Consider the following 17,173-nt stretch of genomic DNA (forward strand, 5'->3'; position numbering starts at 1 on the left):
ACTCCATGGGAACTGATCCAGAGTCAATGGAATGTTGGAAAATGACTGTCAATGCATCTGCTATTTCCAAGGCCGCCACCTTAAGTACTCTGGGATGCAGTCCATCAGGCCCTGGGGATTTATCGGCCTTCAATCCCATCAATTTCCCCAACACAATTTTCCTCCTCCTTACTAAGACCCTCTGACCCTTTTTTTCTCCGGAAGGTTGTTTGTGTCCTCCTTAGTGAATACCGAACCAAAGTACTTGTTCAGTTGGTCTGCCATTTCTTTGTTCCCCGTTATGACTTCCCCTGATTCTGACTGCAGGGGACCTATGTTTGTCTTTACTAACCTTTTTCTCTTTACATATCTATCGAAGCTTTTGCAGTCCGTCTTAATGTTCCCTGCAAGCTTCCTCTCGTACTTTCTTTTCCCTGCCCTAATCAAATCCTTTGTCCTCTTCTGCTGAGTTCTAAATTTCTTCCAGTCCCCGGGTTCGCTGCTATTTCTGGCCAATTTGTATGCCACTTCCTTGGCTTTAATACTATCCCTGATTTCCCTTGATAGCCACGGTTGAGCCACCTTCCCTTTTTTATTTTTACGCCAGACAGGAATGTACAATTGTTGTAGTTCATTCATGCGGTCTCTAAATGTCTGCCATTGCCCATCCACAGTCAACCCTTTAAGTATCATTCGCCAATCAATCCTAGCCAATTCACGCCTCATACCTTCAAAGTTACCCTTCTTTAACTTTTGGACCATGGACTCTGAATTAAATGTTTCATTCTCGATCCTAATGTAGAATTTCACCATATTATGGTCACTCTTCCCCAAGGAGCCTATCACAACGAGATTGCTAATTAATCCTCTCTCATTACACAGCACCCAGTCTAAGATGGCCTCCCCCCTAGTTGGTTCCTCGACATATTGGTCTAGAAAACCATCCCTTATGCACTCCAGGAAATCCTCCTCCACCGTATTGCTTCAGGTTTGGTTAGCCCAATCTATATGCATATTACAGTCACACATGATAACTGCTGCACCTTTATTGCATGCACCCCTAATTTCCTGTTTGATGCCCTCCCCAACATCATTACTACTGTTTGGAGGTCTGTACATAACTCCCACTAACATTTTTTGCCCTTTGGTGTTCTGCAGCTCTACCCATATAGATTCCACATCATCCAAGCTAATGTCCTTCCTAACTATTGCATTAATCTCCTCTTTAACCAGCAATGCTACCCCACCTCCTTTTCCTTTTATTCTATCTTTCCTGAATGTTGAATACCCTTGGATGTTGAGTTCCCAATCCTGATCATCCTGGAGCCACGTCTCTGTAATCCCAATCACATCATATATGTTAACATCTATTTGCACAGTTAATTCATCCACCTTATTACGGGTACTCCTTGCATTAAGACACAAAGCCTTCAAGCTTGTTTTTTTAACACTCTTTGTCCTTTTAGAATTATGATGTAGTGTGACCCTTTTTGTTTCTTGCCTTTGTTTACTCGGCCTACCACTATTGCTTTTTACCTTTCTAACATCTGTTTCTGACTCCACATTACTTTCCCCCTGTCTCGCTGCATAGGTTCCCATCCCCCTGCCATATTAGTTTAAACACTCCCGAACTGCATCAACAAATGTTACCCTCAGGACATCAGTTCCAGTCCTGCCCAAGTGCAGACCATCCCTTTTGTACAGGTCCCACTTCCCCCCAGAACTGGTTCCAATGTCCCAGGAATTTGAATCCCTCCCTCTTGCACCACTCCTCAAGCCATGTATTTATTCTAACTATCCTGCTCCCTCTACTCTGATTAGCACGTGGCACTGGTAGCAATCCAGAGATTACTACCTTTGAGGTCCTACTTTTTAATTTAATTCCTAGCTCCCTAAATTCAGCTTGTAGGACCTCTTCCCACTTCTTACCTATATCGTTGGTACCTACATGTACCATGACAACTGGCTGTTCACCCACTCTCCAGAATGCTCTGCAGCCGCTCCGAGACATCCTTGACCCTTGCACCAGGGAGGCAACATACCATCCTAGAGTCTCGGTTGCGGCCGCAGAAACTCCTATCTATTCCCCTTACAATAGAGTCCCCTATCACTATAGCTCGCCCACTCTTTTTCCCGCCCTTCTGTGCAGCAGAGCCACCCATGGTGCCATGAACCTGGCTGCTGGTGCCTTCCCCTGGTAAGTCATCTCCCCCAACAGTATCCAAGACGCTCTATCTGTTTTGGAGGGAGATGACCGCAGGGGACTCCTGCACTATCTTCCTGCTCTTGCCTTGTCTCTTGGTCACCCATTCACTATCTGTCCTAACCCTTACCTGCGGTGTGACCAACTCACTAAATGTGCTATCCACACCATTCTCTGCATCGCGCATGCTCCAGAGTGAGTTCATCTGCAGCTCCAGTGCCGTCATGCGGTCTGTCAGGAGCTGCAGCTGGACACACTTCCCGCGCACATAATAGTCAGGGACACTTCCAGTGTCCCTGACTTCCCACATAGCACAGGAGGAGCATGACATGGGTCCGAGCTCTCCTGCCATGACTTAACCCTTAAATTAATTTACTTACTAAAATTTACTTTAACACCAAACAGCTACTTAGTAGTTCGCTGCCAATTAAACCAATCTAAAAGTCAGTCTAAAAGAGAGTTATACTTACGAGTCGATCAGGCAACCACTTACCAGCTTGGCTGTGACATCACCTCTCGATTTCGCACCCCTCTATCTTTGTCTGCAGCTGGTTGGGCTGGTCTCTGGGCCTCCATCTCCTACTCTCACACTCCTTATCAGCTGCTCTAGTGTCAGCACTGGTAGGAAAAACAAGACAAAACAGCACCTGCCAACCCCCACTTGCCCTTAAAACTCACCCACTTACCAATCTCACGAATGCCACTCTTTGCTGCTGCACTCCGTGCTCTGCACGAGCTGCCTCTTTTTAAACTGTATGTAGGTCAGATGACTCACTACTGGTCAGTTGTTTACAGAACTGGTTTTAAGTAGATGCTAATTGCCTCCTACTGGAGAGTTACCTTGTTTTTCTCTGCCTAAACCTGAAAGGTTCCCAACTATTTAACTTTTCCCCTTTAAATTAAAATGATACTTAGTTAGAAGCTACTGGCAATTGCCACTGACAATTTACTCCAGCGTCCAAATGGTTTAAAGAGAATAACCCTTAAAACTCACCCACTTACCAAACTCACGAATGCCACTCTTTGCTGCTGCACTCCGTGCTCTGCACGAGCTGCCTCTTTTTAAGCGGTTCATTCTTCTCCTCGCAGGGGTTTGCTGTTCTCTAACTCGAGAATTTTAGTTATGAGGGAAGATTGGATAGGTTGGGTTTGTTTTCTTTGGAGCTGAGGGAGGATCTAATTGAAGTTTATAAAATTATGAGTAGCCTAAATAGAGTGGATAGGATGGATCTATTTCCCTTAGCAGAGGGGTCAACAACCAGGAGGCATAGATTTAAAGTAATGGGCAGAAGGTTTAGAGGGGATTTGAGGGGAAATGTCTTCACCCAGAGGGTGGTGGGGGTCTGGGGGGGAACTCACGGCCTGAAAGGGTGGTAGAGGCAGAAACCCTCACCGCATTTAAAAAGTACCTGGATGTGCACTTGGAGTGCCGTAACCTGCAGGGCTACGGACCGAGAGCGGGAAAGTGGGATTAGGCTGGGTAGCTCTTTGTCAGCCGGCGTGGACACGATGGGCGAAATGGCCTCCTTCAGTGCTGTAAATTTCTGTGACTCTTTGCTTGTTGATTTTTCTCTCCGAACCACATGCTCTTATCTGACCTTGCTGCCCCTGAGGATCTCTAGGAAATTGCGGGGGTGTGGTTAAGAGCTGGACAGTAGGAAGTGCCCTCTCCTTTCCCCTGCCACCCCCCCCCCCCCCCCCCCAAAACCTGTGTGGCTAGCTGGCCTCCTCCTAGCTCGTCAGTTCGGATTGGCCCCTTCCTCCAGGAGGCTGCTGATTGGCTCTCTGGCCGGCCGTGCCGTCTGCAGAGCATCTTCTCTCCGGAAGGTGCTGACCTCCCTTACCAAGCAGGAGATTCGTGGCTTTGGGGGGTGGTCTTATTTCTCCCCCTCCTTCCAAGCACTCCTGTACAATCGCCTACATTACAACAACGACTGCACTTCAAAAAATGCTTAATTGGCTGCAAAGAGCTTTGGCACATCCGGTGGTTGTGAAAGGTGCTTTTTAAAGGCAATCCTTCTGTTCTTCCAGCATCTAGCAGCACTACATCATGAAAGAGAATGGTCTCTGGCCTCCTCTGTTGTGCGTTTTAAATATTCTTTATCACTCGCAAGGTGTCAGCCGTGGCTCAGTGGGCAGCACACTCGCCTCTGAGTCAGAAGATTGTGGGTTCAAGTCCCACTCCAGGGACTTGAGCACAAAAATCTAGGCCGACTCTCCAGTGTAGTGCTGTGGGGGTGCTGCACTGTCGGAGGTGTTGTCTTTCGGATGAGGCATTAACCGAGGCCCCGTCTGCCCCCTCAGCTGAACATAAAAGATCCCGAGATACAATTTTAAATATTTTATCCCTCAATCAACCTCTCTGGCTATCTGGTCATTGTCATTTTGCAGTTTGTGGGAGTTTGCTGAGCACAAATTGGCTGCCACATTTTCCACATTACAACAGTGACTACACTTCAAAAAGTACTTAAGATAAGAGCATAAGAAATAGGAGCAGGAGTAGGCCATTCGGCCCCTCGAGCCTGCTCCGCCATTCAGTACGATCATGGCTGATCTGATCATGGACTCAACTCCACTTCCCTGCCCGCTCCCCATAACCCTTCACTCCCTTATCGCTCAAAAATCTGTCTGTCTCTCCGCCTTAAATATATTCAGCCTCCACAGCTCTCTGGGGCAGAGAATTCCACAGATTTGCAACCCTGAGAGAAGAAATTTTTTCTCATCTCAGTTTTAAATGGGCAGCCCCTTATTCTAAGACTATGATTCTAAGTTTCCACATGATTTGCTCCTGATTTTTAGGAGCAACTGGTGGAGAACGGAGTATCTTAGAAATTGCAATTCTCCACATTTAAGTTTTCTGCAGTTCTAGTCAGGTAGAACAGTTTCACTTTTGAACAGAATTTTTTTTTTTTCAAAAGGGGGCGTGTCCGGCCATTGACGCCTGATTTGAAAGTTTCCACAGTGAAAACGTACTCCAAACTAACTTAGAATGGAGCAAGTGAAGATTTTTGTAGGCTTGAAAAAACCTTGTCTACACATTAAAAAATCAGGCGCAGGTTACAAATTAGGCGTCGGGAACGAGGTGGGCGGGGGGGTGGGGGGGGGAAGGGAAGTCATTAAATTCTACAATAAATCCGTAGTTATACTTATACAAATATTATACAAATAAATCCAACCTGAATAAAAATTTGTAAGCAAAGAAAAGATTAAATAAACCATGTTCCTAGCTGTGTGAAAGTGCTTCAGGCAGGCCTTTCAGGCAGCGGTTTGCCATCGGGACCGACGGACGGCAGGGGGAGGGGAGGGAGGGAGGGAGAAAGCTGCAGGAAGCCTCAGAACTTGAGGCAGCGGTTTGCCGTCGGGACCGACCGACGGCAGGGGGAGAAAGCTGCAAGAAGCCTCAGTGCTGATCATGGAAGGGCAGTGTGGTTTTATTAAAAAATGTTAAAAATTGAACAGCTACAAAGAATTTGAATAGTCTCAAACAAGTGCATGTGTCCCGTTTATCACAGTCTATCTTTAATTACAGAATGCACTCCCTCACACACAGAAATATCAAGAAAATTAAAATGCAAGCCTTTGCAAGAGTTCAATAAACAAATTTTCACTTTTTCTGCAGCACTTTTTAAAATGGGCGAGTGCCAATGTTTCCTTCACACTGCGCGTGCGCGAACGCTCCAACGCGCACGCGCAGGGTTGCCGGCACCAAAAAAAACTCATTTAAATTGTACCCGCCCCCTCCTACTTACAAAATCGGCGCGAGTGGTAGGCTCCGCCCCCTGTGCTCCGCGCCAAGCAGACATCGAGCTGCAAGGCGCTCGAGAATACCGCGGTTTTTTTTCAGGCGCCGTTTACGGCGCGAAAAACGGGCGCCCAGCTCGGAGGGGTGCCTGATTTGCCGCGTGTGGAAACTTGGGGCCTATGTCCCCTAGTTTTAGTTTTCCCCTATGAGTGGAAATATCCTCTCTGCATCCACCTTATCCAGCCCCTGCGTTATCTTATAAGTTTCAGTAAGATCATCTCTCATTCTTCTGAACTCTAATGTGTGTAGGCCCAACCTACGCAAACTAATCTTCTAAATCAACCCCCTCATCTCCGGAATCAACCTCCAATGCAAGTGTACTTCATTGGCTGTAAAGCGCTTTGGGACGTCCAATGGTCATGAAAGGCGCTATATAAATGCACGTCTGTCTGACTTTTTACTGCTAACCGTGCACAGAGATAGCTGCGATGTTGAGTGTTGGTGAGACCACGCAGGCTGTTGAATACAGTCTCTGGTCCCCTTCGGCCAGTGTTTGTTAATCCACTAGGCCATGGAGGCAGGTGAAATTGTGCAGTTCTTGCAGTGCAGACTGAGCCAGCATTACGAGGTCCCTGACGGCCCCTCTTGTCTCGCCCCAGGTGTTGGAGGACAATGACTATGGCCGCGCTGTGGACTGGTGGGGCCTGGGAGTGGTGATGTACGAGATGATGTGTGGCCGGCTGCCCTTCTACAACCAGGACCACGAGAAGCTCTTTGAGCTGATCCTCATGGAAGAGATTCGGTTCCCCCGCACCTTGTCGCCCGAAGCCAAGTCCCTGCTCTCGGGGCTCTTAAAGAAAGATCCCAAACAGAGGTAAGAGTCGCCAGAGGCGCTGGGCTCATGGGGGAATGGCGTTTAAATCCCAACTCCTGAACCCTTGTGTCCCAATTCATCCCGGCCTCAGTCAAACCATCCCTGCCAAGTGACATTTATTGAAGGCATAAGCTGCTGTTAGCTCATTCTGCCCCTGCTGTCCCCACTCTGCCCCCCCTCTGCCCCCCGTCTGCTCTTCCCCCCCCCCCCTCCACTCCCCCGTCTGCTCTTCCCCCCGCCCCCCCGTCTGCTCTGCTCCCCCTCCGCCCCCCGCCCCCCCGTCTGCTCTGCCCCCCCCCGCCCCCCGTCTGCTCTGCCCCCCCCCCGCCCCCCGTCTGCTCTGCCCCCCCCCCGCCCCCCCGTCTGCTCTGCCCCCCCCGCCCCCCCGTCTGCTCTGCCCCCCCCCTCCGCCCCCCGTCTGCTCTTCTCCCCCCCCCTCCTTCTGCTATTCTCCCCCCCCCCCCGCCCCCCCGTCTGCTCTTCCCCCCCCCCCCCTCCGCCCTCCATCTGCTCTTCCCCCCCTCCGCCCCCCCCGTCTGCTCTTCTCCCCCCCCCCGCCCCGTCCTGCTCTTCTCCCCCCCCCCCGCCCTCCGTCTGCTCTTCTCCCCCCCCCCCCCGCCTTCCGTCTGCTCTTCTCCCCCCCCCCCGCCCTCCGTCTGCTCTTCTCCCCCCCCCCCCCGCCCTCCGTCTGCTCTTCTCCCCCCCCCCGCCCTCCGTCTGCTCTTCTCCCCCTCCGCCCCCCCTCCGTCTGCTCTTCTCTCCCCGCCCCCCCGTCTGCTCTTCCCCCCCTCCGCCCCCCCGTCTGCTCTTCCTCTCTCCCCCCCTCCGCCCCCCGTCTGCTCTTCCCCCCCCCTCCGCCCCCCGTCTGCTCTTCCCCCCCTCCGCCCCCCGTCTGCTCTTCCCCCCCTCCGCCCCCCCGTCTGCTCTTCCCCCCCCTCCGCCCCCCCGTCTGCTCTTCCCCCCCCTCCGCCCCCCCGTCTGCTCTGCCCCCCCCTCCGCCCCCGTCTGCTCTGACCCCCCCCCCTCCCCCCCCGTCTGCTCTGCCCCCCCCCCCGTCTGCTCTGCCGCCGCCCCCCCCGTCCGCTCTGTCGTCCCCCTCCCCCCCCCCCAGTACAACCCCCTCATGCCTCCATTCCGCAATAAGGATATTCACAGAAACAAGTCTGGGGCAACACTGCATGCAGTGCGGACAGTTAATGGGGAACTACTGCCAGCATTGTCACCATTCCGGTATTGCGCTATTCATCTATTCATTCTCTTCAATTAAAGGGGAACTCACTCACAATCGTGAGGTTAATCTTTTCATTCCATTACTATGACCTGCAGTGCTTTCCTGTTATCCTGTGCTCGATGCTGTGGACAATTGGCCATGCCGTGATGGCCTTTTCCTGCTGTGGGATTGTCGCTGTGGCCTCGCAAAACCCGGCTCTGTGATTATCCGATATCTCGTGCGGATCCCACATTTTAATCGCTCTGCCATTAGCGCCCGTGGCCTTCAGTTGCCAAAGCCCGAAGCACCAGAATTCCCTCCCCTTCCTCCTTTGAGACTCTCCTTAAACCGCTTTGACCAAGCCCGAACCCAATATCTCCTTGTTGGCTCGGTGTCGAATTTTCTCCGAATCCCTCCCGTAAGATTTGTTTGGACAAGGATTCTAAAATTGCCATGTTGGGGGTAGGGGGCTGGGGAGGACGCGTGACTGGGGGTGGCAGTGATTGGATAAGGCAGTATTTTATTAAGAAAATAAGAATTAGGAGCAGATGTGGGCCATACGGCCCCTCAAGCCTGCTCCGCCCCTCAGTTAGAAGAAACTGCACTTTCCCGCCCGATCCCCACATCCCACGACTGTCCTAGAGTCCAAAAATCTATCGATCTCAGCCTTGAATATACTCAACAACTGAGCCTCCACAGCCCTCTGGGGTAGAATCCAAAGATTCACCACCCTCTGAGTGAAGAAATTCCTCCTCATCTCAGTCCTAAATGGCCGACCCCTTATTCTGAGACTCTGTGACCCCTGGTTCTAGACTCCCCAGCCCGGGGGAAACATCCTCTCAGCATCTACCCTGTCAATATACTCGGAATCTTGTATGTTTCAAATCTTCTATTATTCCCCTCTCCTCTAACCTCCAGGTTGGGCGGTGGTCCTGAAGATGCAAAGGAGGTCATGCACCACAAATTCTTCGTTCCAGTTAACTGGCAGGATGTCGTAGAGAAGCGGGTGAGAGACCTGAAGCCTTTGACTAACCTCATTTGTCACTATGGAACAGCTGCCCCCCACCCTGTAAAACAATATAGCGGGTTGGACAAGAGCTTCTTTGGGACGGAATGGAATCTTTCCCAGTTTGTCAGACTTGTGTCTATACAGTGCCTGATCGTGTCACACTGGCATCTCGAAGCACTTCACCCTCAACAGGACTGCTTTGAATAGAATCACAGAAATGTACAGCACGGAAGGAGGCCATTTCGGCCCGTCGTATCCAGCCTAATCCCACTTTCCAGCTCTAGCTCCGTAGCCCTGTAGGTTACGGCACTTCACGTGCACATCCAAGTACTTTTTAAATGTGGTGAGGGTTTCTGCCTCTACCACCCTTTCAGGCCGTGAGTTCCGCCCCAGATCCCCACCACCCTCTGGGTGAAAAAAATTCTCAACTCCCCTCCCATCCTACCAATTACTTTAAATCTATACCCCATGGCTGTTGACCAAGGGAAATCGGTCCTTCCTATGCACTCTATCTAGGCCCCTCATCATTCCATACACCTGAAGTTCAGGCAGCTAATTTACACACCGTAAAATCTTGCAAATAGCAATGGGGGGATACAGGTGATTGCTCTCCGGGGTGCGGGCTGGTCCGGCCAAGATACTGGGGAGGACGGGTGCTGTGGGATACGGGGCGGGGGGCGTTTGCTGCGGCATGTTTTGGGGGGGCGGATTGCTGCGGGATATTTGGGGGGGGGTGGGGGTGGATTACTGTGGGATATTTGTGGGGGGGGGGGATTGCGGGATATTTGGGGGGGGAGGGATTGTGGGATATTTGGGGGGGGGAGGGATTGTGGGATATTTGGGGGGGGAGGGATTGTGGGATATTTGGGGAGGAGGGATTATGGGATATTTGGGGGGATTGTGGGATATTTGGGGGGATTGATTGCGGGATATTTGGGGGGGAGGGATTGTGGGATATTTGGGGGGATTGTGGGATATTTGGGGGGGGAGGGATTGTGGGATATTTGGGGGGATTGATTGTGGGATATTTGGGGGGGGAGGGATTGTGGGATATTTTGGGGGGGAATTGCGGGATATTTGGGGTGGGGGGATTGTGGGATATTTGGGGGGGGGAGGGATTGTGGGATATTTGGGGGGGGGAGGGATTGTGGGATATTTGGGGGGGATTGTGGGATATTTGGGGGGATTGATTGCGGGATATTTGGGGGGAGGAGGGATTGCGGAATATTTGGGGGGGGAGGGATTGCGGGATATTTGGTGGGGGGAGGAATTGCGGGATATTTTGGGGAGGAGGGATTGCGGGATATTTGGGGAGGTTGATTGCGGGATATTTTGGGGGGGGGGTTGTGGGATTTTGGGGGGTGGGGGAGGTATTGCAGGATATTTTGGGGGGGTGGGAGGGATTGCCGGATTTTGGGGGGGGGCAGGTTGCTGCGGGATATTGGGGGGGGGGGGGGTTACTGCGGGATAATTGGGAGGGGAACGGGGGGGGGGGTGGGCGGGATATTTGGGTGTGGGGCAGATGACTGCGGGCTCCGTGTGGGTGGGCGTTACCCAGGGTGGAGCTTTGCTCTGATCGCGTGCAGCTTTGAACCCAGAGGGAGTTTGGCCGGTGCAATGATTGTGCCGCCACTGGGCTAATCCCTCTGTTCTCCATTCCCCTTCTGTGCAACAGCTCGTGCCCCCCTTCAAGCCCCAGGTATCCTCGGAGACAGACACTCGATACTTTGACGACGAGTTCACAGCGGAGACAATAACAGTCACCCCCCCGGATAAATGTGAGTATTATACCCCCGCGCGGCGAGTGAGCGGGACACCGTTTGTGTCCCTTTGAGGGCCGTTCCTCGAGACTAAAGTGAAACCGGGACTGTGAATGGCCTCTTGTAGACGGTGCACACTGCAGCCACGGTGCGCCGGTGGTGGAGGGAGTGAGTGTTGAAGGTGGTGGGTAGCGTGCCGATCAAACGGGCTGCTTTGTCCTGGATGGTGTCGAGCTTCTCGAGTGTTGTTGGAGCTGCAACTCATCCAGGCAAGTGGAGAGTGTTCCATCGCACTCCTGACTGGTGCCTTGTAGATGGTGGGAAGGCTTTGGGGAGTCATATGCACATATGAAAAATGGCAGACAGTTAAAGACCATCTGGCCCGTCGCGCCTGTCCCACACAATTGCGATACCTTGTGTATCACATAGAAACATAGAAAATAGGTGCAGGAGTAGGCCATTCGGCCCTTCGAGACTGCACCACCATTCAATATGATCATGGCTGATCTTGCCACTTCAGTACCCCATTCTTGCTTTCTCTCCATACCCCTTGGTCCCTTTAGTCGTAAGGGCCACATCTAACTCCATTTTGAATATATCACGAACTGGCTTCAACAACTTTCTGTGGTAGCGAATTCCACAGGTTCACCACTCTCTGGGTGAAGAAGTTTCTCCTCATCTCGGTCCTAAATGGCTTACCCCTTATCCTTAGACTGTGACCCCTGGTTCTGAACTTCCCCCCCCCCCCCCACCCAAATTCGCGAACATCCTTCCTGTATGCAACCTGTCCAATCCTGTCAGAATGTTGCATGTTTCTATGAAATCCCCTCTCATTCTTCTAAATTCCAGTGAATATAAGCAGTGAATCACAACATATACACTGCACCCCACCCGGAACCATGTGATCTGGGAGAGGCAAAAAACAGATAAAAAAACCCCAGGCCAACTTGGGTCAAAAATCTGGGAAATTCCTCTCCGACCCATCTAGGCGATCGAAACTCATCCAGGAGATCACTCTGGCCATTAAATTCCCTGCAGTACCCACCTTCTATAAGAGATGATTTCCACCACAGCCAGAAACAAATCCAGCTTTCGCTTGAACATAAGAAAAGGAGCAGAAGTCGGCTATTCGGCCCCTCGAGCCTGCTCCGCCATTTAATAAGATCATGGCTGATCTGATCAGGGACTCAACTCCCCTTCCCTGCCCGCTCCCCAGGAGCCTTGACTCCCTTCTCATTCAAAAATCTGTCTATCTCCACCTTAAATATATTCAATGTCCCGGCTTCCACAGCTCTCTGGGGCAGAGAATTCCACAGACTTACAACCCTCTGAGAGAAGAAATTCCTCCTCATCTCAGTTTTAAATGGGCGACCCCTTATTCTGAAACTATACTCCCTAGTTCTTGATTTCCCCCACGAGGGGAAGCATCCTCTCTGCATCTACCCCGTCCAGCCCCCTCATTATCTCATATGTTTCAATAAGATCACCTCCCATTCTTCTGAACTCCAATGAGCAGAGGCTCAACCCATCTTCATAAGTCAACCCCCTCATTGAAGGAGTTCAGTGAGTGCATCCACCACATGAAACGGCAGCTTGTTCCAGAGCTCTGCTATTCTCTGGGAACAGAAACCACCTCCTGATGTTTAACCCAGATCTGGCCCTAAACAACTTAAATTTGTGTCCCCTGGTCCAACTTAATTGAAATGAACTGTCAGCTGGAACACTGTCTATTCCCTTCATTATCTTATAAACCTCAGTCAGATTCCCCCTGAGTCGACACTGCTCTAAGGTAAAGAGTCTCAACTCTTTTAACCTATCTTGATCAGCCTAATGCAGATCAGCCATGATCGTATTGAATGGCTGAGCAGGCTCGAGGGGCCAAATGGTCGACTCCTGCTCCTATTTCTTATTTTCTGACGATAACTAAGAGTCAGTAGGTGAGACACTCGCCCAGAATAGCCACAGCCTCTGACCCGCTCTTGTTGCCGCAGTATTTATGTGGGCCGGGTCGCTGAACGTTGCTCCCTCTAATGGCCCCGGCCTGCTGGTGGTCTTGCAGGCTGGGACCGCGCCGATTTGCGCCAGCAGGGGAGCGGCGCGTGCTGCTGCAGGAGGGCAACGGCGGACTGCAGCGCGGGCAGGTACAGCAGGAGCGGCGAGGTCGGGGCGAAGGAGCGGCGAGAGATCGTGGCGTGATGTGATCGGGGCCCAGGAGAGGCGTGAGTTCGGGCCCAGAGGCAGCACGGGCCCAGCCCACACTGTGCGATATGTGCGCGCACTAGGTCCGTGCAGCAGAGCTGGTCTCCAGTCGTCCTGGTTAACCCTTGCCACTGGACCGAGACCTCGCTCTGTCAAGCCCCGTGTGGTGGCTGGTGTGCAACGGTCACCCCACGTTAAAAAAATCCACGCACAGGTATCTCCCACCCTTCAGGATGTAGTTCGGGATCCGGAATATTAGGTCCTTCATTGAAACACCTGTGAACTCATTCCTTTTTGATGTGGAAGCAAGTCATCCTCACTTCGAGGAACCGTCTAGATAATGATTTTATGTGGCTGGTTCAGTTCAGTTTCTGGTCCCGGGTGACCCCCCCCCCGGAGTATTGATGATGGGGGATTCGGCGATAGTAATGCTTTTCCTCTGACGCCTTATTTCCTTCTCTCTCTCCCCTGCAGTCGACAGCTTGGACCTGATGGAGAGCGATCAGAAAGCACACTTTCCCCAGTTCTCCTACTCAGCGAGTGTGCGAGAATAAACCCTGCAACGATACCAAAAAAAAAAAAACCCCCCCGCAAAACACAAACCACCCAGGACTTTCTCCTCCTGATCCGGAGAAGGCAATTCTACATTATCCCAAAACTCCACCTTTTCCATCATCAGCCTTCAGCTGCCGGCTCGGAGATCCTGGGAACCGCAGACACCGCTGGATGGAAATTTGCTACCGGTTCACTTTCATTCTAGAAATTGTGTTTTTATATATGTACATATAAAACAGCCACAAACGCTCGCAGTGACTGTAAAAGCCACGGTTTGGGACGTCTGTGCATATTTTTTAGAAAAAAAGGAGACATCTGTATAGCGAGGGAGAGCCTCCCCACACCCGGTGCCCCCATCCACCCGTGGCCCCGCGATGTCACGGGGCGCTGACGCAGCTCGTCACGCCACCTTGCGTCACCACTCAAAAGTTTCACGTTCTTTTTTAAGATTAATTTCCATATCTCCCAAGTTTTTAATGCTCCACCTGGACGCGCACGCGCGCGCGCACACACGCTCATCGGGCGCTCTCAGACGCTCGCAGAGCACGCAGTGGGGGGGGCACACTGACACGGAGGGCACGCACGCCCGCTGACGCGCGCGCGCGCGCGCACGCATTCACAGATTCGCCCGGGCCCGTAGGCACACGTGCGCAGGCTTGCTCGGGGCAGAGACGCACCGACATCCTTGGAGATGCTCGGAGACAGCCACGGGTTGGGGGGGGGGGGGGGGGGGGGGGGCGCGGTGAAGACACGACACGCACGCTGACACGCATGGGGCACGCAGGCACGCGCGCACAGACGTACACGCACGCACGCAGGCATGCACGCGCAGGGCGCACAGGCTGACACACGTAGCTGCTCACGCACATGCACAAACAAAATAGATGGAACAAAAATGGCAGAGCTCAGACTGAATACTCGGCCAGCACTCCGTTGCTGTTGGAGAGTTGAAGGAGCACTGCTAGTGGTGGGTGGAGGGGGCGGGGTTAGGGGTAGGGAGGGATCATGGACGTTGCCATTTATCTCAGTGTGACTGGAGGACTGGTGGAGATTGTAGATTTAGTGATCAGACCCCTTGGTATTTCTGCCATTTTAATCTCTTGCTGTTGCAGCCTGCAGCCAATAGGAGGGGAAGGGGGTTGGGGGGTGGGGTGGCGGTGTGACCTGGGTCAGGCAGCCTGGGCTTATGGCTTCAGTACACCCTGTAAAGCTGCACTGCCAACACCGGCAGGTGAATGTGGTGCATTTTCCCAAACGGTTGTGAAAAGTTTATACTTGGGCGTTTTCAGACTGGTCCCGGTGTAGTCTGGAGTTGGTTGCTTCCGAATTTTTCTTTTATTCCAATAAAACCTCAGTGTTAATGTCCCTCGGGCATTGCCTGAAAGTTCTCGGGTACCTGCGAAGTTCCTTGTGCCTGTTGGCTGGTTGGGGGGGGGGGGGAAGGAGAAGAGGTGCTGTGTCCTGCAGTGCCAGGTGCGAAGGGGCCGCTGCCCCCAGCTCCCGTACCCGGGAGAGGCTGGAGAAACATCCCCCTCCCCACGGGCAGGCTGCGATCCAAAGACCCGGCGGCTTTCCCTCGCGGCCTGACTTCCGCAGTGAGTGGGGGCCCGGGAGCCCATCCCTCGGGGCCCGGGAGCCCATCCCTCGCGTGCCACACACCCGAGAGAATTGCAACACAGAAAGTAGGCCCATCGTGTCCGTGCTGATCAACAAAGAGCTACCCAGCCTAATCCCACTTTCCAGCTCTCAGTCCGTAGCCCTGTAGGTTACGGCACTTCAAGGGCACATCCAAGTACCTTTTAAATGCAGTGAGGGTTTCTGCCTCTACCACCCTTTCAGGCCGTGAGTTCCAGACCTCTGGTTGAAGAAATGTTTCCTCATCTCCCCTCTAATCCTTCCACCAATTACTTTAAATCCCAGCCCCCTGGTTATTGACCCCTCTGCTAAGGGAAATGGGTCCTTTCTATCCACTCTATCCAGGCCCCCTATAATTTTCTACACCCCTAACTGTATTGTAACTAACGAATTTCCCCTCGGGCTGAGCATTACCAGTCTCACCACAAGTTCTGCCCCCCCCACATCCCTCACGACCAGGCATTTACTTTCACTGCCCTACAGTTAGTCGACAGTAGTGTGCAACTACTGGATGTCACAGCAGTTTAAAAACCCCTTGTTAGCTGAACGTGGGTACTGTGGTCAGCCAGGGCCTTCTGCACGCGCCTCCCGGCCCTTCCCAAAAGGCCGACTGATTCCCGCGCTCGGATGCAGCCCAACAACTCATTGTATTTGTAAACTGTTCACCGAGCGAGCAACATGATGCCTCGCAGTAACCTCGCCCTGCTTTGGATTAATTCAGCCGCGCTTCTTGTAACATCACCAAAAGCAGAGCGTCTCGCACTGCCCCGGTTAGCGGGCTAAATGTTACCTTTAAGTCTGAAACTGGCCATCAGTGAAGCGAATGAGCGGATTCCCCACTCCGTGCCTCACTCCCCTTGCTGTAGCCTGTAACTACCGACCTTGCCGTCCTTTGACCCCGTTTTTGACATCTTAACTTGGCAAGTACGCTCCTAGCTTGACCTCTGACCTTCTGCCGGCCCCTCCCTCTCTGGGGCATTTCCCGGCAGGGTTGCCAATTTTAAACCCAACTCCCACCCCGACGCTCCCGGTCCGCGTCACCATGCGTGTGACTAAACCTCAGTCCCTCCCTCCCGACAGCCCGTGCAAGTCCCTCCTGAAGGAATTGGGAATGTGATCATCCAACTATTGTTCATAACGTAAGAAATAGGAGCAGGAGTCGGCCATCTGGCCCCTCGAGCCTGCTCCGCCATTCAATGAGATCACAGCTGATCTGATCTTGGGCTCAACTCCACTTCCCCGCCCGCTCCCCACAACCCTTCACTCCCTTATCGCTCAAAAATCTGTCTCTCTCCACCTTAAATATATTCAATGACCCAGCCTCCACAGCTCTCTGGGGCAGAGAATTCCACAGATTTACAACCCTCTGAGAGAAGAAATTCCTCCTCATCTCAATTCTAATCGGGCGACCCTTATTCTGAAACTATGGCCCCTAGTTCTAGATTCCCCCACGAGGGGAAACATCCTCTCTGCATCTACCCTGTCGAGTCCCCTTAAAATCTTATACATTTCAATCAGATCACCTCTCATTCTTCTAAACTCCAATGTGTACAGGCCCAACCTGCTCAACCTTTCCTCATAAGTCCCTGGAGCCCCAGGTGGAATGGCCTTCATTGGCTGTCTTATTAATGTGCAAGAGAACTCATCGCCAAACCTATTTCCCCCGCCTCATTTTCCCCCAGCCCCTTTCTCCCAGTGGCTCCAGCCCGTCTCTGAATTTTAACCGCTTCTGTGAACTAAGTTTAACCTGTTCGCCACTTTTGACTATAAATGACACCAAATCCCGACTGTGCCGATCCCAGATGTGGCAGTGACTGCGGTTTACCAATCTCGTCGGGGCTTAGCTCCATATGTTGCATATTAAAAAACGTTCCGTTCCCCCGTTCCCAGCCGCCATTTGGTTTGAACTACGACCGTTGCTTTGTGAGGGCAGATATAAATCAGCATTACTGACGCTTGCAAAGGTTGCCATGTCTTGCAGTGTAAAGTGAAACGCCCCCCCCCCGC

The 17,173-nt window shown here is 52.3% G+C and overlaps 1 protein-coding gene across 8 annotated transcripts in view; it reads left to right on the forward strand.

Annotated features, from left to right (window-relative positions):
- Positions 1–14,508, forward strand: part of LOC139256795 (RAC-beta serine/threonine-protein kinase) — a 105,153-nt gene extending 90,645 nt beyond the window's left edge. For 7 of the 8 annotated variants that reach the window (XM_070874298.1, XM_070874299.1, XM_070874303.1 and 4 more), the window contains 4 exons: positions 6,584–6,798; positions 8,927–9,014; positions 10,693–10,795; positions 13,451–14,508. In XM_070874298.1, the coding sequence (XP_070730399.1) occupies positions 6,584–6,798; positions 8,927–9,014; positions 10,693–10,795; positions 13,451–13,530 (486 nt within the window). In that variant the 3' untranslated portion in view covers positions 13,531–14,508. Of the gene's footprint in view, positions 1–6,583; positions 6,803–8,926; positions 9,015–10,692; positions 10,796–13,450 lie in introns of those variants that run through there. The other variant, XM_070874307.1, reaches the window with a different exon arrangement.
- The last annotated feature ends 2,665 nt before the right edge of the window (positions 14,509–17,173 follow it).

The sequence above is a fragment of the Pristiophorus japonicus genome, unplaced genomic scaffold (genome assembly GCF_044704955.1).
Source record: "Pristiophorus japonicus isolate sPriJap1 unplaced genomic scaffold, sPriJap1.hap1 HAP1_SCAFFOLD_769, whole genome shotgun sequence".
NCBI lineage: Eukaryota > Metazoa > Chordata > Chondrichthyes > Pristiophoridae > Pristiophorus > Pristiophorus japonicus.